This window comes from Drosophila miranda, chromosome XR (assembly GCF_003369915.1).
Source record: "Drosophila miranda strain MSH22 chromosome XR, D.miranda_PacBio2.1, whole genome shotgun sequence".
Taxonomy (NCBI): Eukaryota; Metazoa; Arthropoda; class Insecta; order Diptera; family Drosophilidae; genus Drosophila; species Drosophila miranda.
In genome coordinates this window covers 15,409,506-15,435,708 of record NC_046674.1, presented here as the reverse complement: position 1 = coordinate 15,435,708, position 26,203 = coordinate 15,409,506, and the positions used below count along the sequence as shown (strand labels likewise).

The following is a 26,203-nucleotide window of genomic DNA, read 5'->3' as shown; positions in this document are numbered from 1 at the left end:
ACGTCAGTAGGAGCCCCCTGTTTGTCGAAGGAAATTTCCAACTGCAGTCAAATGGCAGGGGGGGGGGGGGGGGGGGCACATAGAAAGACATAGAAATCAAAGATCATTCAGCTGTTTAGTCAAAATATCAATTAGTTTAGAGACCGAAAAGAAAGTCCACGGAGAAATGAACAACATTTCTGACCGAGGAAAACTGCTTAATTCTCTTGAAGAACGTCTTTCCATTCTTGAAGTGAATACTATGCGGCCTCCCCACCCTTCATTGGGCTTGAACTGGTTCGCTTCCTCAACCCACATACCTCTTGGCAACATGGAATTCAACGGCAGTTGCAGTTGCCACACTGCCATATATGTTGCTGCAGCACCAAAATGTCGCCCAGCAGCAACAGCAATTGCTGCTGACGTCGACGCGGAGACAAAAAACACGCTGCCAAGTGATGCGGCGCCCAGCAGCAGGCTGCACGTGGATGTTGCACAGTGGCACAACAGAAGAACCAGCAGCAACAGTAGTAGTAGTAGTAGTAGTAGAAGTAGAAGAAGTAGAACTAGTAGCAGCGGCCGCAGCTACTGGCAGCTGGGAGCTCGGATCTGGCAACGTGTGGCAGGCTAAAACCGCGTGGCAGCAACAAGAACAGCTTTGGCTTCGTGTGCGAGAGAGGTTTCGGCTGCTGCTGCTGCTGCTGCTGCTGTTCGTGGGATTTGAGTTGAAGATGTGGCCGTTGTCGTTGCCATTGGGGGCTCTGAGTGTTGCTGTGGCATGTGGCATAGGGAAATGGTTTAGGCTTTCCACGATCCCTATCCCGTCCCGTCTCATCCCCTTCCCTGGCTGCTCTCGTTAAAGTGCCAACATGTCCAGTTGCTTATCAGTCAACTCAGTTTTTCCGCCGCTTGTCATAAATTATGGGAACTGTTGCAGTTTTATGGCCGCCTTTTGTTTGAACAGCAGGAACCCCTGAGTGGCACACCCACACCCACAGCCACTCACACATATGCATACAGTGCGCACACGCTCACACACTCGCAGAGGGAAGACTCACGCGTGGTCGCCGCGATAACTCATCCAAGTCACGCCGTCTGACGCTGCTGCTGCCGCTGCCCTGCCGCTGCGGTCCCCGACATGTTCCGCTTTCGCCATCAGAGGGAGAGTTCATCTAACAGCGGGAAGAGATGGTCTAAAAACCGCCTAGCATTTCCTGCCAATCCCTGTGGCATGCCCCTCCCTCCACCCACCAGCACCATCGCCGCATTGCAAATCAGTTTTGAAATGCAGCGACGCACGCAAGAAATGAGCTCTCGTTTGAAATTCAAACATTTTAGTCGCCTCCTTGCCGCACTCCACCTCCACCTCCACCTCCAGCTCTACCTCTACTCAGCACCCTTTCGGGGTCGCCTCCCCCCCCCCCCCCCCCCTTCCCCTCTCGCACCCTCTGTGTGGCACTCCTCACTTATTCATTGGTGCGTGTGTTGGCAAATGCCAAACATTTTTAGATGCGACTGCGAACTGAAGCTTGTAAATACTTTGGAGTTTTCGCAAAAGTGGAAAAAGATTTGCTGCCGTCGCAGTTTGAGGCATTTACTGTACTCGCTGTTGCCGTTGTTGTTGCTTCTGGCCCAGCAGAGTATTTGCTGTACGCGTCTTTTGCGCGCTGCGATTGGCATTCCTCCAGCAGTGGAACAGTGGATGGAAATGGTGGCGGAGGAGGAGGCACTGGCGGGCCCTGTAACCGAGTCGGAAATGAGTGAAGCAAACATTTTTAATGCATTTTTAATTAATTTTTTGCTGCCTGAATGGTTGGGTGGTGGGGCGCAGGGCCAGTGGCAGGGGCAGGGGCAGGGGCAGCTGCCAACGGAAGAAGACAAAGTTGCCACGGATGTTAACTGTTAACTGTTCTTGTCGGGGAATTGGTAGAGCCGGAACTTTTCCAAAGAGTCTTTTGCCATTAAAAGGATTGCGGAGACATTAAATAAAACAAGAAGGAAATTGTAAAACAATGCGAAAAATGTAAGTTGTGTCTGAATGGGAATGGTATAGAGATTCAGAGGGAGAACTATCCAATTCTCAGGCAGAGGTACCTTTTTTTATGGTTCGACAGGAGGATTCAGACAGTTCTTAAACTGATTCCGTATTGGACCAAAGTGGCATAGATTCCACACAGGAAACCTGTGATTAAACACCCACATCCACATCTAAAACTGAAAGGCTAACGATACCCGGCATCGGCATGTTTTACCATCAATTATTGAAACACCACTCATCCGAATGCCCATTCAATTGCATCTTAACTTGAACTATAATTTCCTCCGCTCAATTAGGACCAAAGATCCGTGCCCAACAATAGTAAAAATCAACCCACCAGCCCCACATTTACGTTAACAGAGAGAGAGCCGGAGCTGTGTACATATCTGCCTCCTCATCAGCAGAACAGCAGAACAGCAGAGCAGTAGAGTAGCAAAGTTGGGAGTTAAACACACCTCTTTACGAGCATGAATACCATCATCCTCTGTCTAGAGCACTAACCCTGATAGAGCCATCAATTAATTAAGCCAAACGAAGCACCAAGAAATAGTAGAAATTATCAATTACATGCCCCAAGAAGTGGGCATTAAAAATTATGAAACTCCCTGAACCGACTTGGACTCCAACTCCAACCAAAACTACGAGCAGTACTACCAGTAACCAGGAACCACGACTCCCCTATGCCATAAAAAGCGAGACTGTTATCATAAAAGATAAGAAAGCGAGGCAGGTCGTAAACGAGCCATGTGGATGCTGGAATGCCGAGTGAGGAACGTATGTAGTTCCGCACACTTGAGTTCCACAAACAATGTCCGTGTGAATGGAAGGAAACTGGTTGTTGCTGCCGCCGCTACAGCTGCTCTGTGCCGCTGCCACTGCCACATCCACATCCACTACCTCTGCCTCTGCCTCTGCCTCTGCCACTACCACTGCCTCTGCTTGTGTGTCTGCCTCTGAGCTCCGGCACGGCCTGGCCTGGCCTGGCCCGGCCCGGCCTGGCCTGGCCTATTGAATGTGCATCAAAATTTATGTGGCCTTTTTTAGTCGTTTGCGTTGAGCCAGCGGAAGCGAACGTCGTCGTCGGAGCAACAGCCTCACATCGCGCGTCGTGTGTTGCCGTCGTGATTCGAGTGGATAGTGGGATATTTTTTGTACCACAGTGCTCAATTGCACTGCCATACGAGTACGAGTGCGAGTGCGAGTACGAGTACGAGTTCGAGTTTGAGCGGAGCGGAGCGTCAGATCTATAGAGAGTGCCAGAGAAGCCAGCGATGATTTCGTAATAGTCCAAAAAGTGTGTGCATTCAATAGGAAATAGTCGCACCATAAATGATAGCATTTTGTATTTCTGCAGATCAAAATACTTTTCAAATTTTTATAATAATTATAGACAATTCAAAAAATAATCAAATCATTTAATTTAATCAAAAATCTTCCAGTATATTTACAAAAATAAGTATTTAAACAAAGATCCTCAACAAAAAGTGACGTTTTTTGTTTATCTTTTCTTTGTAGTTTCGAATAAAAATTGTGTAATTTAAAGCAACCGAAAAACGCATAGGTGGATTGTGGATTTAAATGTTACCCAATATTCCCAAAAATCAATCTTCCTGCAAAGATCATTGAACAAAGACTCAAAGATTCATACACATTCGTTTTGGGCCTGGCCGAGTGACCTTTCCATTCGAAGCTTTGAACTGTGCAACCTGTTGCTGTTGCTGTTGCTGTTACTGTTGCTGGCATTTGTGGACACTTTTCCAATCGGATGGAAGTCGCTCCCATTGCACAATCCCATTCCCCCCATTTAAATAAGGTACGAGTACGAGCATGTTATCTACTATGTATGTATGTATGTTTAAACATCATTAAATAATTATGAAATCTGTTTAAATCTAAGCGCCCGAGACAGTGGAAATTAATCAAGCCGCGCTGGGTAGGCACAAAATATGCAAATTAAATTGAGGAAGTCGCTGATTGTTACACTTTGTTGGCCAGCAGCAAAGAGAACTTGTTCTCTCCTTCCATCTCCCCCCCCATCCTTCATTCACGTCCCAGTCTGTCTGTCTGTCTGTCTCTTTCTTCTCTCGAGAAGCGTGAGAATATTCACTGGCCATTAATTAGCCAAAAGAAATCATTTGAGAGCCATCGACAAGAGTGCGGGTTCCGCTGGTAGTGAGGCATATGTGGTGTGTGGTGTGTGGTGTGTGGTGGGACTCGGACTCCCAACTAATTGCTGGAGATCTTATAAGAAACGAACACGCCATTCCACCGGCTGTTGGCTGCTGGCTGCTGTCTGCCGTCTGTGGAGGAGTGCAAAACAATTGAAGGAATGGAATTACCAGAAATATGTATGCTCAAATCTCTGGCTAGAGATTATCCCCCAGCCCCCTCTCCGCAAATGCTTCGATGTCTTAAAGTGCTCGTGAACAGCATAAATCACACCCCAGTCCGAGTAACCATGTTGCACAGCATGGTACAGAGCCAGAGAGCCGCAGAGCCGCAGAGAGACCAGGCCGAGGCCGAGGCCGAGGCCCAGGCCCGAGCCAAACCCCATACCAGACTCATTAAGGTTTTAATTTACAAGTTTAACTGGAGATTTAAACACTGAGATTTATATGCGTGCCGCGAAAGGCAATAATCAACGGCAACAACCAGCAATCACGTAGTGCTACAAAACCAGCAACAAACCTGCAACAACAACATGCGCCAATGTCCACCTACGCAGATTGGTTAAACAAACCTTCAATGAGGGGCCCCGCGAGGGCAGCCTCTGGCCCAGGCTCCGCCTGCGTCTGTGCCAGTGCCAGTGCCAGTGTCTGGGTGTAATCGAATATGCAACTCATGAGGGAAACTTTAAAACAAAACATGACAACTGCAACATCAGCCACAGCCACAGCCGCGGCAACAACAACAGCAGGAAAAGCAACAACAGTAACGCAGACGATGAAGATTTGTGCAAACAGACAGACATTAAAATCATTTAGTTGGCAGAGAGGGAAGATGATGCTCAGCCAAATCAAGAAAGAAAGTGTAGATGCGGGTGTAGTCTGCAGATCGTGGGATCCTAAGAAGGTCTTTTATCTGGGAGATTCTATATGGTAATGGTAATTCAGATGAAAACAAGTCTAAGATACTGTCTTCAGGCATGGCTAGATCCATTCTATATACTTTATACGGTCGCAAGAGCAAAGAGGGAACCTCTTGCCTCGCAAACATCTAGCCAAAATCATCTAGCCCTTTTGCGTAAAGGGTATAGAAAAAACCGAAATTACTGCGTTGATTAAACCAGCCTTGAAAGGGAGGGGTAGGAGGGGGTTTGGAAGAGGCCTGACCTTACACAACAGCAGCAGTAGCTCTACTGGGGGCAGCACCAGTAGCAGCAGTGGGAGACAGAGGCCCATCAGCAGCATCCGAAATGACAAGAGTAGACAAGGCAGGGGCCGACGCAGGGGCAGCTTCAGCTGCAGCCACGCACCTGCAACAGCCGCCAATCATTCAGCTACAGCAGCAGCAACAGAGACAGAGACAGAGACTTGAACGGAGAGAAGATCTCTCGCTGAGGAGGAGGAGAAGACTCTCTGGAGCAACACGTGCATGTGATTTGAGAGACAAAAACCGTTCTAATTTCTCAACTGTCAGCCGAGAGATGCGACCTCCTCCTCCTCCTCGGCAGCCCCGCCCGGAGCACATCCCTCCCTTCTCCCCCCCCCATCAGACCCAACTCGTTAGCCGACTCTGTTGCCATAGCAATTATGTGTGTGGCAGCCCCATAGCAGTACAAAAGAAGGTCGGCAGTGCTGTTGTTGCACTGGTAGTAGCACTGGCACTGGTTTTGGCTCTGCCTCTCGGCCTTTGCTCATGTCTTCATTTTTGAGCAGTCTTTTTGCACGAGCAGCAGAAGCGACAGCAGCAACAAAAACTACACATGTTGCAAGGAGAAAAAGCAACAAACAAACAGGAGAAAGAGAGAAACGCTTTTGTTTGTTTGTTTGTTTGTTTGCATTGCCAACACTTTTGGCCTTTGGCGCTGATGTTAACCCCACTGTGGCACCACGGGCCCACCCGCCCTTGTTGCCTTTATTAAGCAACCGCAGCGATTCACTTGCTGCAACACCAAAAGCAACAGAAACAACACCAACAACGACACCAACAGCAATAGCAACATTACTAAAAGAAACAGAAACTCCCCACCCCACGCCACCCCCCTTAAAAGCAGCAACAACACAAATCGGGGGGATTTGTGTACCCTTTTAATGGAGTATTACGATCTTGAAAAGATGCTTGCATTGAGGGCAATAAAGAGTTTCATACAGCATTCTGTAGAGAATTCTGAAGAGAATACAAGGATTAACGGTAGGTAGACTGAAAACAATGAAAACTCCAACGAAGAGGAAGTCAATCGATTCCAGAAAATATGATGAATTCACATTTCAAAGAGAAATATTCCCGGTTTTTCATCTGAAAGACACTTCAAAGGATATTTTATATTGCTGCAGACAGCCTCACCACTATATCATATCGTAAGAAAAATCTGTGTTCCTAAAAGTGCATCTCTTTAGCCTCAAATGTAGCCCAAGCGAAACTTTTGTTCATAGCTTTTGCATGTTATATAAAAATCGTAGCACTATTTTCTATGTACGTCATGGTAGTGGCAATGGCAATCCGCGTAAGAGTATCCACAGTGCCGGCCACCCCAAAGTCATCCTTCATTTCTTCTTTAATAGTTATTTTTTTTAGCTGGAAACAAGTTTTTTAGCTGGAAACTTGGGTCTCGGGGACCCTCTGGTGTTGACGTCCCCGCTTGTTGTCGATTTGGTTTTGCTGCTCATTCGCTTGCCCCTCCCCTCCCCTGCCCTACCCCCTCTTCGCTGTCTCTAATTTGCACCGCTTTAATTTTTGCCTTTTTATTTGCAACACTTGTCGTTTAAATGCAGCAGCAACAGAGGCAGCACCAGCACCAGCAGCAGCAGCAGCAGGAACAGCATCAGCAACAGCAACATCAACAGCCGGGCAAAGTGTGGCCAATAAATTAAAGCAAGCCAAAAACAGAAACAACAACAAAAAACCAACTTAAAAAAAACTTAAAAAAAGAGACACTGACTCGGCCAGAAATATCATCAAAAGAGCAAGTGCCTGTTGGCTGGTGTTTGCGAGTCAGTGGTCCGCAGAAGGAAATTATCTATGTGTGGCGGCTGCCAGGTTCTCAGCTCAGCCTCGAAAGGAGTCTCGAGTCTCCCCCCGGCCCCACTCTGCTGTCGCCAGTCGTAGGTCTCTCTGGCTGTTGGTTATTCCGTGGCATGGCACAATCGCAACAAATGGCATTTTTATTGATATTTCGCTCGGTTTGCCTGGCAGCCGCATGTTGAAATATGCGCGCCACCTGTTGATTTTGTTTGGCGATTGCCACAAGGCTCTCAGCACTCGGGGGCCGCGGGGTAGATTGAACTGCAGGAGGAGTACTAGCACTACTCCACTCCACTCCACTCCATCGTAGGAGCTGCTGGTGGCTGTTGGCTGTTGGCTGGTGGCTGGTGGCTGGTGGCTCTACTTCTGGGCCTGGGGTCCCGCGACTCGTGATTTGCAGTGCAAATTAAAAGCGAGGGCGCTGCATATAAATAGCAATTTGGACAGGGGAATTAAGGTAAACGACTGCGGGAACTACAAATCTCACAAATACTAGCGACTCGTACTCCTGCCACAGCGAAGAACTACAAAATACGGAGATCGTTCAGTGTGTCTGTCACATAATAGAGTGGCATTATATCAACGGCGTGACTTTAATTTCGAACAAATTAAACAGAGGAAGCAGGGGAAGGAGTTCAAATGATGTTCGAATTCCTCTAGAGATGATCTCAAAAACCTTTGAGGAATACTCCAAAAAATAAATAATACTCTAAAGAAAACACCCTCAAGAAATAGAATAAAGAGAGAAATGGAAAAAGAGAAAAAAAAAATATAGACAGCTGTCAGAAATAGTTGAAAATTAATCTTCTTCGTTTTATGAATTTTAATTATTAAGCTATTTATTCTAAGATTTCTTTGAAAAACAGAACTCCTTTCTAATCCGAAAAACTTCCCATTTGTGCCACTCCAAGGAATCACAAAGACTTCGTTTTCTGTGAACCAATAAAAAGAATGAATGCCTTTGCCTCTCCATCCCTGTGAAAAAAGAAATACAAAAGTTTCGAGCAATAAAACTTCCAACTAAATTCCAATTTTATCACTTGCTTGCTTACCCACTCGAAGAAAACCTCAACTTTATCAGAGGAATTGCATCCAATTAAAGGTATTTTCCGAGTAAGTATTTTGTGGGTTGCATTTTCGTTTGCTCTAATAAGATAAGTCTGTCAAGGGGCAGGGGAAGTGGAAATGGAAATGCATTCGCAGTTAGAGCTGCAGAGACCAAGAGACCGAAGACCCCAGAGCGAAAGACCGCAGCCCTAAGCCCCTGCTATAAAGTCGTAGATGTTGACAGAGAGACGACAGCCAGAGATGTAGATAAAGCGCTGATAAGCAGCAAATTTGACAGCCATAAAGCAAACAACAAACTGACGGACAGGTAGAAGATATATGGGAGTGGGAACTGAAATTACTCCAAAGCAGGAGCAGGAGTTGGAGTCTCTCCGCAGTCGGAATCGGGGAATCGGGGAATCGGAGTCGGAGGGCAATGAAAATTAATGAAACCCGTTTCGAGCATTCTTTTTTTATTGTATTCCGTCTGTCGTTTAATTAAAAGACAATCAAAAGCTGAAGCCGATGGGGCAGCTGGATCCCCAGAAAACAGGAACAAAGGCGGGGGAATGGAGATGGAGATGGAGAATCCTACCGAAGAGTAGAGAGATGCCAAGAGTTCATCATGGGAATCCAGAGCAGAGAATCCCAGCTACAGAGACTTCAAGAGGGAACTGGAACTCTCGAACTGAACCTGGGACACCACACAAAAACCTGCTTCGGGATTCTTTATCGACATGTTTATGGGCTTCGTATGCCCCCGAGTATCCAGAACAAGAAGTCCAACAAATGTATAAATATTTACACGAAATATTTACGATTAGGAAGGGAAGCACAAAGAAGCAGGAGGCGGGCGGCGGCGGGCGGAGGCGGAGGCAGGAGCCAGGAGTCACAGTGGGGCAACCGCAATATCGCCGCCTCTTAATGAAATGCTAACGATATTCATTGGAAAAATCAAAAGCGTAACGAGCCAAGTGAAAACCGCAGAGATGCCAACACAGGCAGGCCACAGCCTCAGCATCAGCCGGCCAAAATGTGATAGACCCTGGCCAGAAGAAGCCGCAGCCACAGCCACAGCAGCAGCCGCAGCAGCGGCACCAGAGTTTACATTACAAAATGTTGCAACAAAAGAAAATTATGTAAATGCTGGGAAATTGTTTCGACCGTTTTCCTAGCTATCGCTCCGCCTCTACCTCGGCAACCCGGCAATTTTCACCGAGCATTTTCGGCAAATCAATTTCAATTGGGATTCGGGCTCCATCAGCCCGAGGGAGGTTCAGCCATTGGGCGGGGCAGGGTCCGGGGCCGGGACCATGGCTTATAATAATAATTGAATACATTGAATGTGGCAGAGAGATGTGGCAGGGGGAGAGCCCCCCCTCAGGGGAGAGCAGCAACAGCAGTCGAGAGGCAGGTGTAAGTCGGCCAAATGGAAACGCTTTGGCCTCCATCATGAAAATGCTACTATTTTGCTGTTGTTGCTGCTGCTGCTGTTGCTGTTGCTGGTGCTGCTGCAGTTATTGGCAAAAGCCTGCGGTTATTGCCTGACTATTATTGTGAGTCAATGCCTTTTGGCCAGGCTGAAATGCAATTGCGTTTGCTTTGAGCCAAAAGCCAAAGATCGAAGATGGCTACAGAGAGATGCTGATGCGAAACCAGTTGGAATGTATAATTAAACCAAATATGTTTTATGATTGGACCCCGAAAATGGGGTTAAGCACTCGTCCTCGTTCCCTCGTTGCCTCGTCCTCTCGCTCTCTCGCTCTCGTGCACGTTCTCATTTGCATGGCATGCTGCTGCTGCTGCTGCTGATGTTGCATCCTACAATTATCCCATCGTAACTCGGGATATACCTGGTGCTTGTATCGTTCGTAACTCACGAAACAAACGACCACACAACGATGTAAATCAGTTCATCAGTATCATCGTCGTCCACGCTCGTCGAGATCCCCCTTTGCCTATGCCATTCCTCATGTCTTAGCCCATCATTCAGCTCAAATCCCATACCCTCCGCATCCCTGCTACTCTCTTGGCCATCATCCTGTAGCCACTGTAATAACTGTAACTCTTCATCAAAATAATGTAATTATCCAAATTGTTTTCTTTGAAATTTGTTTACATCATTCCTTCAGTTCCTCTCGCGAATCTCTGCAAAAAAAAAATAACAACAACAAATTACGAAGGTTGCAAAAAACGAGTAGGAAGATAAATAAGTGGAAGATTGCAACGATCTATGGATACCCTTTCCTGAAGTTTCTTTAAAGCGGTTCCCTTTTAAATTAAATTACAAATATTGTATATTGTCCCCCAGGCCCTTGGAAACTATAGCCACCCTCTGGCCACTCAGACGCTTTGCTTTCTGCCACTTTGCCACAAATTTCAGCTGACATTTATTGTACCCCAAGCTAGGGAAAGAGCTTAAAAATTCCATCTGTAGCATGCAATGCAAAGCGGTTCCCGTTAAGAGCCACTTGAAGTCATGCAGACACACACGTTCTCGCAGATATAAGCACACACAGATACGCAGATACGCAGATACAAGTGCAGATGTGTGGACAGCAGGCACAAATAAATGTACACACATATAAAGACCCACAAGCAGCTTCTGCTGGTGCTGCTGCTGCTTTGGCTACAGCTTTTGCACTTTTCCAAACCAACGCTTCAGCAACAATTTCATTATAGCGCCAGCAGCAGCATCAGCATCAGCATTATCATGCAACTTTAGCGCCAACACATCATCTGCATCCACATGCACATCATCTCTCTCTCTCTGCAATCTGCCTTCTGCCTCCTGCCACATGCCACAAGCAGCAGCATAATCTTCATTATCATTAAAGCAGAGCACAGGAAAGCGCCGCTAAACTGTTTAACGTTTCTTTTTTCCATCCCTTTTTTTGTTCGAAGCTTCCGCTTTTGCTTTTTATCCGCTCCCTCTGACTCCCTTTCTCCTTGGAATTTCCCTCTCTGTATGCTAAGTACTTGGTCGGAACAGATCCTGAATATACTACACATACATATGCATATACTCGTAGCACTCGTATGTTTGCTATAATCCGTTTTGGTAGTTGCATTTTAATTGCATTCCACACTTACGTTGAAAACTTTGTACGGGCTTCATTTTCCCTTACTTTTTTAATGAAATATATTAGTGAATGAGAGAGAGTGGGAAAAATAGGGACAAGAGAGCAAAGAGAGTGAGAAAAGTGCGTTTAAAGAGGGACATGAGGCATGGGGCATGGAGCATGAGGGGGATACATTTGAAGCCGTCACTCAAAGTGGCATTTCACACTGTTCAAAAAAATTGAGCCGGAAGGCTCTTAACTTTCAAGTGGCGGCTTCCCCATTCCATCCCATTCCATCCCATCCATCCATTTAGAAAGCATCTCCAATCTCCAATCCAAAGTAACTTCAAACTGAAGTGCACTGAAGTATCTGCCTCCGTTCCGTTCCGTTCCGTTCCGTTACCGGGATAGTTTCGATGCTGCGTTCGATCACTTTTCCACTCAATTGTCGGTCTAATTGCTTTGAAAATATTTTTTCGACTCTCTTGTTGCTGTTGCTGTTGCTGTGTTGCCACTTTGGGGAATACTCGTACGTACAGGTACAGGAGCACGTTCCCAGGCAAACGTTCTCTCTCCGTCTCCCTGCGAAGCGCCGCCGCCTAAATTGCTCGCTGTCACCGTCGAGCCGCATGTCAACTACAATAATAATTGTAATAACCAGCGAAGAGCGACGAGACTACGAGTATGAGCCACTCGCATGAGCCATATATTCACGTATGTACATGGCTAACTATTAAGGCCATGTTCTGCTGGCAACAGCCTGACAGGCAGCAGGCAGCAGGCAGCGGGCAGCGGGCAGCGGGCAGCGCGCTGGAGGAAGAGCTGGGGCACAATCAAGGCAGCACAGAAGATTTACTTTCCAGCATCATCGTGTGGGGCGCCGCTGAACTGGATATTGTCCGCTAAGAATAGCGCCTAAAAGTGGGGAGATATTTTTGGTGGCACGAGGCGAAGGAGCAGACCTGAAAGTAGGGCCTTAAATGGAGACCAAGGTTGCCAGACTCGAAAACAAAGAGTAGAGAAGTTACGAAACTCTAGGAATGTGGCGATCTATGTACATACCTAATAGGTACAGCATTTATTTGAATTTTCCCTGGAAGATGCACTTAAACTAGAGCCAAATTAAAGAACTTTTTAGTACATAAATGTTCGATCCCATTAAGGGGAACATTAACCCATCAACCAGTAGCCAGTAGTCTTTTCAATTTGCAATCAATGATCCATTGATCGTGGAATTTGCTTCCACTTAACCCACTTTAAGGGCAAAACAGGCAGCTCGGAATTGGGGAGGGGAGGGTACGAGAGTTACAAGAAAACACTTCCCAGAGACAGGCGAAATCCAGACAACCGATCGAAAATTGCCCAACTTGATTAGCAATTCCAATTAGAAGTTTTCTCATTTCTGACAGACAGACAGACAGACCGACAGACCGACAGACAGAGAGACAGACAGCCGGACATTCAGACATTCAGACATTCAGACAGACAGGCATAGCATTCAGGGGCCACTCCAATCCCAAACAATCTTCAATCCAATCATCATTATGATGTTCATCTGGCATGCACAATAAAAATAAACAGATCATAAATAATATATGAATTCAATTCATATCTAAAAGGATTTGCGGTTAAGACGCCGCCACGCACAAATATGGTTGCGAAACGAGTTTCCACGGAGTGGAGTCCACAGAGTCCACAGAGCCACATCCGAGAGCCGGGAACCGAGAACCGAGAACCGAGAACGGAGATCGCGTAGATGCAACATCCAAACCGAAAAAGGAAACAAAAAACGACAGCAGAAAAGCAAAAAGAAAACAAGAAAAACACGTAGCTGCTGTTGCTGCTGCTGCTGTTGCTGCAGCTCCTACGATGCAGCTTCAACTCACTTTTTTCCGCGCTGCAGCGCTGCAGTTCGTCTTCCAGCGATTTCCCAATGCCGGTTGTGAAATTTCTGCCGAGCTGCGAATGTTTCATGGCCAAGTTAACAGGCGCACAGAGCCACAGAGCAGGCGGGCAGCCAGGCAGCCACCGAGAGAGCGGCCAAGTGAGCCGCAATTGCAGTTCAGCCAAGCGATCTAGCCATCGGTGAGAGACACAAGAGAGACAGGAGAGAAAGATTAGCGAGAGAGAGAGAGAGAGAGACAGAGAAACCATCATTAAGTTGTGTTTTGTGGCATGCAACATGCAACAACAACTACTGAAGTTCAAGTTCAAAGCCAGGCCGGGTTCGGGTGCGGGTTCGGGCATGGGTACGGGAACGGGGACGGTGACGGGGACGGGAACGAGTTATTGTTTCTAGACAAGATTCTTTCCACTTATTACACAAGTCATCAGTCGTCAGTCGTCATCCGCCTCATAATCATCATGCTCTTCATCATCCTCTTCATCTTTGTGGCTGTCATCTTTGACATTAGCTCTGATCTCTGGCTATAACCCTCTTTCCGCTATCCACTTTCTGCTCTTAACGCTCGAAATTGCAGAAGGCGTTGCCGCATCATTATCAACTGATTGTGTGCATTGATGCCCATGCTCCTCGCTTTGGCTCTTCCCTTCCTCAGATCTCGGATCTCGGATCTCGGATCTCTCAGCAGCTACCGTATGGGGCTATTCGGATCCAATTTTGTGCACCGGAAAGCGACGACGCAGCACATCAAAAAAGAACTCCAACTCTTCCCATTCTGTGGCAGACCCTGTTTGACGGCACTAATTGTTAATTAATGGAATGCAGGCGTGCCCCGGGGCATGCCCTGGTGCCTGCCTGCCACTGGCATTCCGATGATTGCCGCCGATTGAAACGGTTGCCGCCGCAAGTCATTCCCCAGATTCTTATATCCAGATATCTTCATTTACTTTATCCTGTCTGCTCGGATGACGGCAAAACTTACTGCGGAAAATCCCCAAAGCAATTGGAAAAGTCAGCTAGGAAAGGAAAGCGGAAAGCGGTTTGCCTATTGATACTGCACCCGAAAAAAAAAAGAAAACCAACGAACGAAGGATGAAGATGAAGATGAAGAATGATGCCTCAAAATGTCTCCGAAAACATATTTCATTTTCCCAGTCAACGAGGTAAAAGTTTTTCAATCTCCACATCACCGTGAAGTTCCGTCCTTCCCCCAGTTCCGCAAACTGCAGCTGCAACCACGACACCTTCCAGGTGTTTGGAAACTGTGTCATCATCTCGTGGCATGGCATAACTTTTATTGAACTGTCGCCTGGCATGCAGATGCCAAGTGGGGCCTCTGCTCTCTCTCTCTCTTCCTGGAAAAGGTCTTGGGGACATCTCTGCCAAAAAGGTGACAAGTGCGGAGTCAAAAGCCGCAGATATTTGTATAAATTATTACAGTCCTGTGCATGTCGATATGCATTTATGATTGCATGTGACATTTGCATGATGTTGCCACACCCCGTGTCGCCTTTCACCTGTCCACCGCCCCGCGCCACGTACCCCTTTCCCACCTCTACTACACGCTGTAGCTGTGGAACAGCTGACTTTGGCTTATTCCGAGTGGGGTTTCTTTCTCTCTCTCTCTCTCTCTCTCTGTGCAGTCGCGATGGTTTTCTTTTTGTCATTTTTGCTTTTGGTATTTGCACGACACAATCATTAAATAGCCATGGCCAAGTGCTGACAACCAAAGCCACAAAAAACAACAAAAAAAAACAGCCACAGCAGAGGCAACAGCAACAGAAACAGAAACAACAACTACAACAAATTACAAGCTCACATTGTCAGAGTTGCACTTTAGGCGACATAAATTTCATGTACATCGCCAGAGAAATGCCCACAAAAAAGGAACAGAAACGTAGGTCCTCTTGGGGAGTCGGAGGTGTAAATACCCTCACGTAGATCTCCTCGGTGGTTCCTCGGAGAGGACTATCGTAACATATTTTAGTAACTATTGTTCTATTATTTGTGGTATTATTTTCTTAGAATTCATTTGGGATAGATCTTCGTTTTAGATTCCTCTGTTGTGTAGCAACAAATATGATAATTCTTTTAGGAACTATTTTCCCTATAGCAGATGATTTTAATAATACTACAAAGCCTTGAAAGTTGCATATCTTTTGTAAAGACATGTGGGGGGATCTACGAAAATATGATAATAGTTAGCATTAGTTATATGTGGCTTCAAATATATATAGTTATGATATCCTTAGAAAGGGTATATACAAAAAGAAGACCAACAGAAGAGCAACAGCCAAGCCAAGAAGGTGTCAATGTACAATTGCAGGCAATGCCGACGCCAACAAGGAGCTCTGTCACAACAAAGAAGCCATTGTTGTTGCTGTAGCTGTTGCACATGCCAAATGTGGACATAGACACGACGCCAAGGAGCCTATGCCTGTACCCCTGTGCCTGTGCCTGTGCCTCTAGAGCGTTCTTGGACACCACCATGGTCTCCAATGGCTAGGTTCTCTTTCTGCGACTGCGACTCCAGCTCCGACTCCATCTCCGACTCCTACTCCAGCACGGTTACAAAGCATTTCTCACTGTTCTATTGACACACGCAACGTTCTCTCGCGCATGAGTTAAATGCCTTGGAATGTTGCCGCCGTTGCGACCGTTGTTGCTGTGGTTGCTGTTGTTGCTGTTGTCGCCGTTGTCGCCATTTCTTGTGTAATTACGAGAGGCGCATTAGCGCAACAAATCGACCCCACAGAGCTGCATTTAATTAGTCGAAGAGGAGCAGACAGAACGAGGAACAGAAAGAAGGAGGAGCAGAAGGGCAGGGCAGGGCAGGGTGGGGCAGGGGCTCTGGCAGGATGAGGTCCGACAGCAAACATGTCAAATGAAATTGTTGGCATAATTCATAATTGAACGGCATTCGTGGCTGCCACACGCTGCAGCAGAAACCACAGCACCGAGCACCCAGCACCCAGCTCCGAATACCCATTTCCCATCTCCATTCGCTTTGATGGCTACATACATTTTCTGATAGGTTTGTTTTTGTGGCGCTCCAACATGGGGATAGATACTCCGGTATACGGGTATTGTTTTGTCGTGCCTCTCTGCACCTTTGTGCCCTGCCCTGCTCTGCTCTGTCCTGCCCCGCCCTGCCCTCTCTGAGACTTCGTTTGAGCCTCATTGCTGGCTCGGATGGCTTGTTGCCATTGTCGAGTGTCTTTTAAATATTGTTGCCTCATTGTTGCCCCTGGGCGCACCTACAACATTTGAAGTTGTTGCACCGTTACTTCTCGCTCTTCAGAGGCACCACCACACGCTGCCTCCTTCTGCTGTGTTCTGTCTGCTGTCTGCTGTCTTCTGTCTGACGGGGTATTCATATTACCACAATTCACATGTTGGCCAAGAGCCAGAGCCAGAGCCCACCCAGGTTCAAAGACTGCTGTGACATTCGTTTGTGATTGCTATTGTTGTTTTCTGCAACCACATCCGTTTTGGCCGCATGTTGCACTGTTGCACTGTTGCACTGTTGCAGCGTCGCCGCTCATTGATTGACATAAGCGCTTTAAAGACTTTGTCAGCGAGCCCATAAGCCACGACGAGCCCCCAACGATTGGGGTTTCGCATTAAAGACATAAAGACCGAAAAATATGAACCAGAACCACTAGAGAGCGCTGTGGGAACATGTAACAGCGGCAAACATGAGAAACAAAAACAGAAACAGAAACACTTCATATATGACAATCCAGTCGGGCGAGTCCTCTGTCTGAGAGTTCTAAGAGTTGCAGCCGAAAAGGAAAACAATTCCAAACGATTTAACAATGAATTTGGTAACAAAATCTCGTACGAAAATAGAAATAAACGGGGCCGGCACACAGCAAAGGGAGAGACAGACAGACAGACAGACAGACCAGACACGAGTTGGCCACGGGAACAACCATAATATCAATTTCAATAAACTAACAAGCAAATGTGCCAGCGGAAGAGGAGTAGAGTTCATAAGAACTAATACAAGCACACATAGTGGAGGAATGGAAGTGGAGGGATATGGCGGATATGAAGGTTGTCATATGGTGGTGCCAGACAGACAAAATAACAGAAGGCGAGACGGCGACAGACAGACACTCCATAAAGGTAAATTTCAATTCCATCTAGAGAGAGAGAGAGTTGGAGTTGGGGGATTAAAGTGCGAGTCAGCGCAGAAACTATTGGGCCAGAAGAAAAGTTCAACCTTAAGTTAGGGCAAGGGTTTCCTTAGCATTTCCTTTACCCTTCGACTTGTTCTTGTTTCTTGTGTAATTTTCAATGTCTTTTCTGTTTCCTTGAGAAGATAAAAAGAACTTTTGCTTACCACCAAACAAATAGCAATAAAATGGAAACTTTTTTGCTTTCAAATTTATTGAACTAAACTTTAACTTGATTTGAGCCAAAAAAAACAGAACTAAGTCTTCTCTGTCTCGCCTGAAAGGGGTAAGAAAGTAGTTCTGGAACCTACTTTTATCTCTCTCTCTCTATCTGTAAAGGTTAAGGAACTATGTACAAATTTCCATCTCCTGCAAAAGTTCCATCTTTCAGAGGAAACACCCAGAAGAGTATGCTATGGTTATGTCTGCTCGTACGAGTATTTGCAGCTTATTAGAGCTGTACGTACAACAGTTTTGCAACATGGTGATGCATTGTGTGTATGACAAGCTAAATTAACATGTGAGACATGCCATGCCCACACCACACCCCCCGAAAGCAGAGACACAAAGTTCTTGTTGCTATTTTGACACTTTACAGAACTTTACATGGAGTGCCAGCAAATGTCAGCACATTTGTGACTTCCCCCAGTCTTCGTTTCGTCGTTACTTCGCTTCTTCGCTTTGCCAAATTAATGCCCGGCCAGCATGGCGTATACTTGTTAAATGCAGATGGAGAACAGAACAGAACAGAACAGAACATCACAACTGTCGCTGGGTGTTGCAGTTTGCTTTTCTTACACTTCTGCACAATGATTTCCCTTGCCTTTTGCACTCGTCTTTCCTTTCTTCAATGTTGGCAGGCAGTTCTTTTGTTGCATGCAACAGCAGCAATCTCTTTTGTCTGCTGGAGGATCTTTCGTTCGTTTGCATTGTTCGCGAAGCGTTAAATGTAGGTAAAGTGATGCGCCAACAGAACAGAACAAAAGTGGGAAACCTTCGGGCAAAGTTAAGGCCTCCTTTTCAGACTTCTCCTTCCTCTTCGTCTTTTTCAACCTTAACCCACATTCGGCTTTCAATTAAGAGACACTTGGCTGGAAACCCGCAAGCCAGAAGACCCAAAAAACCATTGAAGGAAAAGCTTTAAAAATTAATATGCTGAAAATCTGGAAACAATTTGCAAACTAATAGCAAAAGGCTTAAAATCGCATTAAAAGTTTCCTCCCAAGTACCACACAGCACACACACACCCAGCACACACAGCACACACACACACAGCACACACACACACAGACAAACACTACACTACATGCACGGATCCGAGTATCTCGTAGAGAAACAGAGAGATTCAATAAGCAAGGAGACTTGTGGGTTGAAAAAGTTTGCAGTTCGTAAAGGCTTAAAGCCTTAAACAGGGAACAGGGCCAGGACCACGACCAGGACCAGGACCAGGGCCAGGGCCTGAGCAAAAGTGGATGCTGCTTAAGGCAAAAGTTTACAGTTTTCAGTTTTTAAGAAGGAAAAATGCTGTTGTGAAAAAATAAGTCAAGAAATCATCATCAGCAGCAAAAGAAGGGAAAGAAACGAAGGGAGCAGAGCATTACCATAAGGTCCAGAAGTGACCGAGAGGTTGGGTAAAGTTTCTCGCCCCCTTAAGAGCTTCGAAAAGTTTCATATTTTTGGTGAAAGGGTTCTCAAGTGTGGCACGAACTTTTAACAAGCCACTCACGCACACACCTCTCTTGCCCCACAGATGCGCTAAAGGGTTACTAGCCACAACAGCGTCCTACGGATATACATATATATACATATATTTGAAGAGCCCTTCGATATTCATGGCCATGCAGGATATACGGCTACGCCTGGAACCGCAGCTTAGTACAGTCACAGCCACATTCACATCGTCCTCGTCCTCCTCCTCAGCCTCAGCCTCCTCCTCCTCCGCGTCATCGTCGTCATCGAACACGGCTGAGACCACGCTGATTGAGACGGCCCAGAAGTCGCCCGTTGCCACAGAGCAGATCTTCAGGTAGGCAAAAGTAATTTTCCCTAGCTTTCCTTGCCTTCACTTAATTCGTGGAAATCATTTGCTTACTGCCACAGTGAGGCAGCTGCTGGAGCAGGGACAACGAATTCATCTCCGCAGCATTACTTCCATCATCATCATCATCATCCGCACCAGCATCCACAGCGTCCGCAGTCGCAGTCGCAGTCGCACACGCACTCGCATCCGCATCCGCACCATCCCAGACGCCACGTGGAGCAGCTGCAGCTGGTGCACAGCCACCACAATGCCCAGGAGCTGCCCGAGCAGGAGCACCAGCATCAGCTGCAACTGCCGCGCTCCCCCAGCTCCGAGGAGGATAATTCACCCACAGAAATGAATAATTGCCGTCGTTTGGTTGATAAACCGCCGCTGGTAAGTCCACAGTGCCACAGTCCCCATTCCCCATTCCCCGTTCTCCATTCTCCACTCCTGCTCCTTTATCAATCTTTTATTTTTGTATATTTTTTTTTTTTGTTAATATTAACTATTAGCCTAGTAGAGGTAGTAGTAGCCGGATGAGGCAGCAGGACCTGCCTTTGGGAGCATTCCTTCTTGTTCGTATTGTTGCCAGGTTTCTTTGTGCATGATTTTTTTCATGGCTTGCAAATTACTTTGCACAGAGCGCATAAATCTGCTTACGCTGGTGGATTTGCCAGGGAGGGCTGAGATGGGGAAAGGGGATCCGGAAATCCATTGAAGCATTAGCTAGGGATGCACTTAATGCCGGAAAATGCCGGCAAAGCAATGCAAATGGCTAAGTGGAAACAACAAAATGAGGAGAGGAAAGGAGAGGAGCCTTCAAATTGAGACAACATCAACAGCATTTCAGGAATGAGAAATGAGTAAAAATTGGAAAAAATAATGGGTGGAAAATCCTTTGGGATTCTTGGGTTCCATAGGAATTCACTGTTCTGTTGACTGGCTCTCTCTCTTTTACCGTAACATTTGAGGCACTTGGGGAAATTGCACTGCTTGAATCGCAATCAAATGCAATTTTCCCTCAACAGTTTTCCGTGTAGTGGACGCACTCGAGGCTGCTGAGTGAAGAGCGGAGAGTGAAGAGCGCAGAGCGCAGAGCGGAGAGCGGAAAGTGGAAAGTGGAGAGGGAAGACCAAAGAGTGTTTGCCACTAAACAAGCTGCCCCGAAAAAGAGTTCATTAAATTAATTTGCACAAATGCAAATTTTCCAACTAACGGCACTTTGGCACGCGCCGTTAGCAGAGGAGGAGGAGCTGCAGCAGCGCTTACTGAGAGGCACACTGAGAGAAATGAGAGAAACTGAGAGCTAGAGAAAGCTTCTTATTTCTGCCTATAGATATGGCCCAAGAGAGATGGTAGAGGGTAAATAGTCAAAGTCTTTCCCTTCCATGAACCCTTAGGGAGCGAGTATACTCGTACATTCATTGCAAAAATATTCATAAAATTTAACAGAGTTTAAGTTAAAAAATATATTCAATTTTTCGCTCAGTGCACTCCTAGCAGCGAAAGAGCGATAGAGAAAGAGAGAGACATAAAGGTAGTGAGAGAACAATGCTAGATGTCTGGCAAATGGCAGCCAAATGCCGTTAACTTACTGACTTTATGACACATAAATCGCAGCAACACCAGCAACAGCAAATGCATCCGACAGTCCCATTGCTGTCACGTGTTTTTCCCCTCCTGTACCGTGTACACTGGTCCGTATATAGGCCTAAGAGACAGAGACAGAGGGAGAGAGAGAGAGAGAGAGAGATAGAAGGGACGGACGGACAATGGGAAACTTTTGTCTGGCGGCGCCTGAAAGTAGGCAACGTGGAAAGTTTTCAACAGATAACGAAGCACCAGGGAGCAAAAAAGAAATAAGAGAAAGGAGAGAAAGGAGAGCAAGGAGAATGGGGAATAGGGAAAATCAAATGCCAGAGTGCTCTGAATGTTCTGAATGTTCTGCTCTCAACTTAGACACGTCTATTGTCCCATTGTCTAGGCATACCTTGCCTGCACCACCCACCCATCCGTTGCATTCTTTATAGTTGGGGATTTGTCGAGCATCGAGTTCTCGGAGCTTGAAGCGCCTTCGAGCGTCTGGCAAGTGGCACTTCTTGCATTGTCTTGCCCTGCCCCAACTGGATTTGCATAATGCGTGAGTCCTTTCCAATGTCATTAGCATAATGGGGGCATTAGGACGTTCTGTTCAGAAAGGAGGCCCGGTCCTGATTGCATACTTAATGATAGAGCCAAGTGCCGTCGCCGTCGCCGTCGCCGCCAATGTGCCAATTTAATTAGCCAATGCAATTGCAAAGACAATGCTCCAACGGGCAGCTTAATCATTCCTTCTACTGCGCGTAGTAGAAGTTCTCCAGAATTAAATGCAGATAACATTTAAGCCGCTGTCCGCTGGCCGCTATCCGCTGGCTGCTGGCCACATTATTAAGTAAACTTCTCTCGCGCTTTCATCTCTATAAAATCAACATAATTATCACAAATTAGAGAGGGGTAGATGGCTGATAACTTGCCCCACATTTTGGATTCGGCGGCTAATTACAAAACGCAATGGGAAACAATTTAAACGGAATCCCACAGAAGGCAGGAAGAGAGGAAGCCAACGCCAATGGCAGAAAACTTTCAATTCAGGCACCAAACTCATTTCAAAGTAATTTTCCGCAGAAGCCAACTAAATGGGGTTGGAGAGTGGGCGAAAGTGGGTGAGTGTGGGGGGGGGGAGGGGCGTGGGCGTGGCAAACACTGGTTAGCATTTTATTGGTAACCAAAAATTTTACACATCAATCTGGGACATTAGAAGGGGGGGGTAGGGGATGGCGGTACCATGTTGCGGTTCTGGTTTGTGAGAGCCAAAGTGTGTTTGATGTTTCCTGGCTTTGTGTGGGGGATGCAGAAGGAGTTATAGGGGGACGGGACGGGGGCTTAGGAGAATGCTAGTTTTCAGGGGAAAAGCACAGCTGAAACTACAACAACTAAACAATCCCCAAATGGCGCTGCACCTGCTCTGATATTGGTCAGACAACAATCCCAAATTGCCATTATAGCAATGCGAAAACTTTTACCAAATTGTCAGACAACATGCAACATGCAAAATGAAGCATTTGGCCAACAAACCAACTAACCAATCCTTTCATTTGATCCTCCTCCGTGCTCTGTCCTCTATGCAGGTGAAGCGCCTCACCATGGGCATTGGCCTGCTCCGGGGCACCGAGGACAGCCGCCCACTGGTGCACAACACATGCGGCTCCTCGTTGAACTCGGGCTCATCGCAGACCATTTCGGATGGCTATGTGAACGAGGCCATCTGCGAGCCGGACAAGTATGTGGCCAGTAAATTTGGTGACTCGTGTCGCCAATCGCTCACCGCCCTGGAAACGGCCACACAGCGCCTGCAGGTGGAGCTGCCCGGCAACAAGAAGTATTTGCGGGAGACATGCAGCGGTAAGTGAGGGAGCATGGCCGCCCGCCCGCCCGGGGCCTAGTCGGAAAGGAAATAGTAACCGAAAGTTTCACTTACCCCTTCTCCTCACACACACCCACACGTACACATCTGCAGCTAATTCCAGTCCAAAACTGTTCGCCGGCAATGGATCGCTGCGTCTGGATAACCTTAGCTTGGCCGAGCAGCAGGAGCTTAAGGGGGCCGCCTGGTTCCAGGCGGGCATTCCGCGCGAGATCTCACTGGAGGTGCTCTCCCGTCAGAGTCCCGGCGCCTTCCTGGTGCGTCAGAGCAGCACCAAGCCAGGCTGCTTTGCCTTGTCGCTGCGTGTGCCGCCGCCATCACCGCGTGTGGCCCACTATCTGATCCTCAGGACACAGCGGGGCTACAAAATCAAGGTGCGTATGAAATTCGTTTGTAATGGAGTTATTACTTATTATTACCCATCCGCTTACTTTGCAGGGCTTCACCAAGGAGTTTAGTTCGCTGAAGGCCTTGATCACCCATCACTCGGTGATGCCGGAGCTGCTGCCCGTGCCGCTGACGCTGCCCAGGCCGGCGCACGTGCGCTCCCACGCCCAGGCACAGGTCTACGGGAGTGGCAGCGGCGGCGGGGGCGGGGACTTTGAAATGTACGGCTCGCTGAATGATTTTCGCAACATGATGGCCGATTTGAATGTGTGACCGTTGGGCGCACTTAATTAATTAAGTAATTATGTCACGTTGATTCAATTAAGCCACCTGGCTTGTCATATTGTCCGGGGTCGCGCGGGGGACGAGATGTAGACGTGGGATGGATGCGACGGGACGGACGGGACTGACGGGACGGGACGGAATGGGGTCCTGTCTGGACAGGATAACAATCTGTTTAATTTGCGTAATTGGCTGTGCTGACGGTTGACGTGGCTACCAATGAATGGGCCGGGGCCGATGCCGATCCATCTGTCCACCAGGTGCTACAAAAATTTGCAAAAAATGTTATGAAAATTGATAATAAAATCAGCCACTGAGCTGGGGTGGAGACTGTGGTCACGGTTGGGCAGATGGGTGAATAGGGATGAGATGGTATGGGATGGGGGTACTCATGTAAGCGCACACACACAAAAAAGAATGTGCTCAAATCACTTTTATGAAACTGATTAAAAAAATGCAAAAAATATGCAATATGTATGTATACGCAAACAGAACATGCCAGTGATTATTATATTGCACGTTTTCATTTGGTTTTTTGGCGGAGTGGCAGGTGCAGCAGACAGACATTCGGAATGGGCCAGCAGCGGATTAAATATTAATATGTACTAGTGGAAGAAGTAAGGGGAGGGCGCTAGGGCCTGCCGGGGTCGTCGTACTGCGTAGTAGCCCGCGAATGTTTTGAATGCGGGACTGGGTACAAAGAATGCAGACGCACTGCCAGCACTTACTGTTGGTGTATTAATAACCACTTGGGTAGATAGTAATTTTTTTTTTGGAATTACTAATTGTATTGTATTTGTATGTATTTTGTGTAATAAAATTGATAGAAAACAATAAACCGTGCGTGTAACTGTTCTTGCTGCGGAGTAGTGTTGAACAATTCTAACAGCGATCGATAGAAATATCGATCACATGAATGGTCACACTAGCTATGACATGGAATATCGATTAAAACAACTTTAGTGCTATCGCTTTTTAAATTCAAATTAACAACAGACTTAAATAAAACAAGGAAAAATCAATTAAAGTCTGAAACGCCTAAATAAACATTTAAACATAAACATTATTGTTCACGATAAAAATGCAGCCATTATAAATGCTCAAACAGTTTCGTGCGCAGTCAAAGCTCTTTCAAACCAGGTTTTTTTTGTACCTCTGGCCGCAAGTTGTGCGTCTTGTTTGATTCTGCGTTGAACCTTTGCGCGTTTCAGACGTTTTCAAAGCAGTTTCGCGAGTTTTTCGTCAACGGAAACACAGTATTTGGAGGAAAATCAGAGCCGAGGTAGGTACAAACCAGCTCCAGTTAACCAGTCGGGCACCTTGCAATTATATTAACTGGAATTTATGACAATGGTCGTCCGACCGAGTGCAGCCTCAAGAGCAGCGACATTATATTGTGCAATTTTAATTAACTAGTGACGAAACTTTGGCAACAGTAAAACAAACTAAAAACTGTAAACCAAAACCCAAATCGAAAATTAGCCAAGACAATGATTGCTCTGTGCCACACAGAAGTGCGTCTTAGCCGCGTTGTTACTACGTCTTTGGCAAATACTCCGAGATCTACATGTTTGTACAAGTTTACATCCCCCACATCGATGCCCCTAAATGGTGATGGAAATGATAAATTATGTTCTACGTAAATCACCAAAAAAATATATGCAAATTATTTATGATCAAACGGCGGGCCAAGCTAAGAGATTTCGCATGGCCAGAAGCAACGGCCAAGAATCATCAACGAACCATAAAAAAAATATGTTCGGGTCATTTTCGAAATGATAATTAAGCTCCGACGCTGAATTTCTTTGTCGTTAATTATGGCTAAGACCAAAATCACGAAACAAACAGAAACAGAAACGAAACAGAAATCTCGTGGGCAGACAGTCAGTCAGTCAGTCATGGTATGGGCATTTCGTTTGTAATGGCATTTCGAAAAAGGTTTCCCCCGTCAGATTTACTCAACCTCAGGTTCCAGCCCCTCCGCTTCCATTCCAATCCTCAACCCCTCCACACACAGATATTGTTGCCAATTGTTTTCTGCGGCGGCTGCTTCGCGCCATGTAATGTGTTTATTAAAAATTATTATTGTTCACATTGAGAGGTGGCGGGCGGCGGGCGGCAGGCAGCAGGCAGCAGGCGGCTGTGGCTATGGCTGTGGCTGTGGCTGTGGCGGCATCTTTATGGGCCACCAGCTGATGTGGAGCAATTTGAGAGACTGTCTGTTGGGGCATCTCTGTTGAAAAACTCGTTATGCGGCAAGCCAAGAGCCGGAGAAAAAGCCCAACAAAATATAATTGTACAAAAGTAAAAAATTAAAAACGTGCCAACGATGAGTGAGCACATTACCATTATCCCATTACCCCCAGCACAGAGCACATGGTAAAGCGAGTACCGGGTATTATGGTTGCTAAAGTATGTATAAAATGTGGACTTGCTGTAGTTGGGAGTGGGTCAATCCGGAGGCGAAGGTTGGCAATGCAATCGGGGGAATACCCAGGCAGGCGGGCAGGAAATCCTTATTGGGCAAACACTGATTTCCCCACCGCAAGGTTAAGGATTGCCCACGCTTTCGATCGACCTTCAATCAGGAAAATTTTGAGATTGTCATTGTGAAAAGCAACATAATTATCATCGTCACAAAAGCCTAATGAGTT

At 46.7% G+C, this 26,203-nt stretch overlaps 1 protein-coding gene and 1 long non-coding RNA gene across 6 annotated transcripts in view; one reads left to right on the top strand and one right to left on the bottom strand.

Moving 5' to 3' along the window:
• LOC117186367 overlaps positions 1 to 24,364 on the bottom strand; it is a 39,501-nt gene extending 15,137 nt beyond the window's left edge. The window contains exons 1-4 of one of the 4 annotated variants that reach the window (XR_004471467.1): positions 24,278 to 24,364; positions 23,312 to 23,812; positions 22,935 to 23,241; positions 10,368 to 10,396 (exon numbers count right to left, since the gene is read on the bottom strand). This is a non-coding gene — a long non-coding RNA (uncharacterized LOC117186367). Of the gene's footprint in view, positions 1 to 9,995; positions 10,397 to 22,934; positions 23,242 to 23,299; positions 23,813 to 24,277 lie in introns of those variants that run through there. The other 3 variants (XR_004471466.1, XR_004471468.1, XR_004471465.1) reach the window with 3 other exon arrangements.
• On the top strand, positions 3,045 to 24,387 carry LOC108153090 (DNA N6-methyl adenine demethylase). Of its 2 annotated transcripts, XM_017282870.2 has the most exons (7): positions 3,045 to 3,311; positions 3,533 to 3,830; positions 19,145 to 19,420; positions 19,495 to 19,810; positions 22,585 to 22,858; positions 22,974 to 23,254; positions 23,319 to 24,387. In XM_017282870.2, exons 3-7 carry the CDS (start codon positions 19,227 to 19,229, stop codon positions 23,538 to 23,540), a joined length of 1,287 nt encoding a protein of 428 aa, XP_017138359.1. In that variant the 5' UTR covers positions 3,045 to 3,311; positions 3,533 to 3,830; positions 19,145 to 19,226; the 3' UTR covers positions 23,541 to 24,387. The 2 variants fall into 2 exon arrangements, with proteins under 2 accessions (XP_017138359.1, XP_017138360.1); XM_017282871.2 differs by lacking the exon at positions 3,533 to 3,830.
• The last annotated feature ends 1,816 nt before the right edge of the window (positions 24,388 to 26,203 follow it).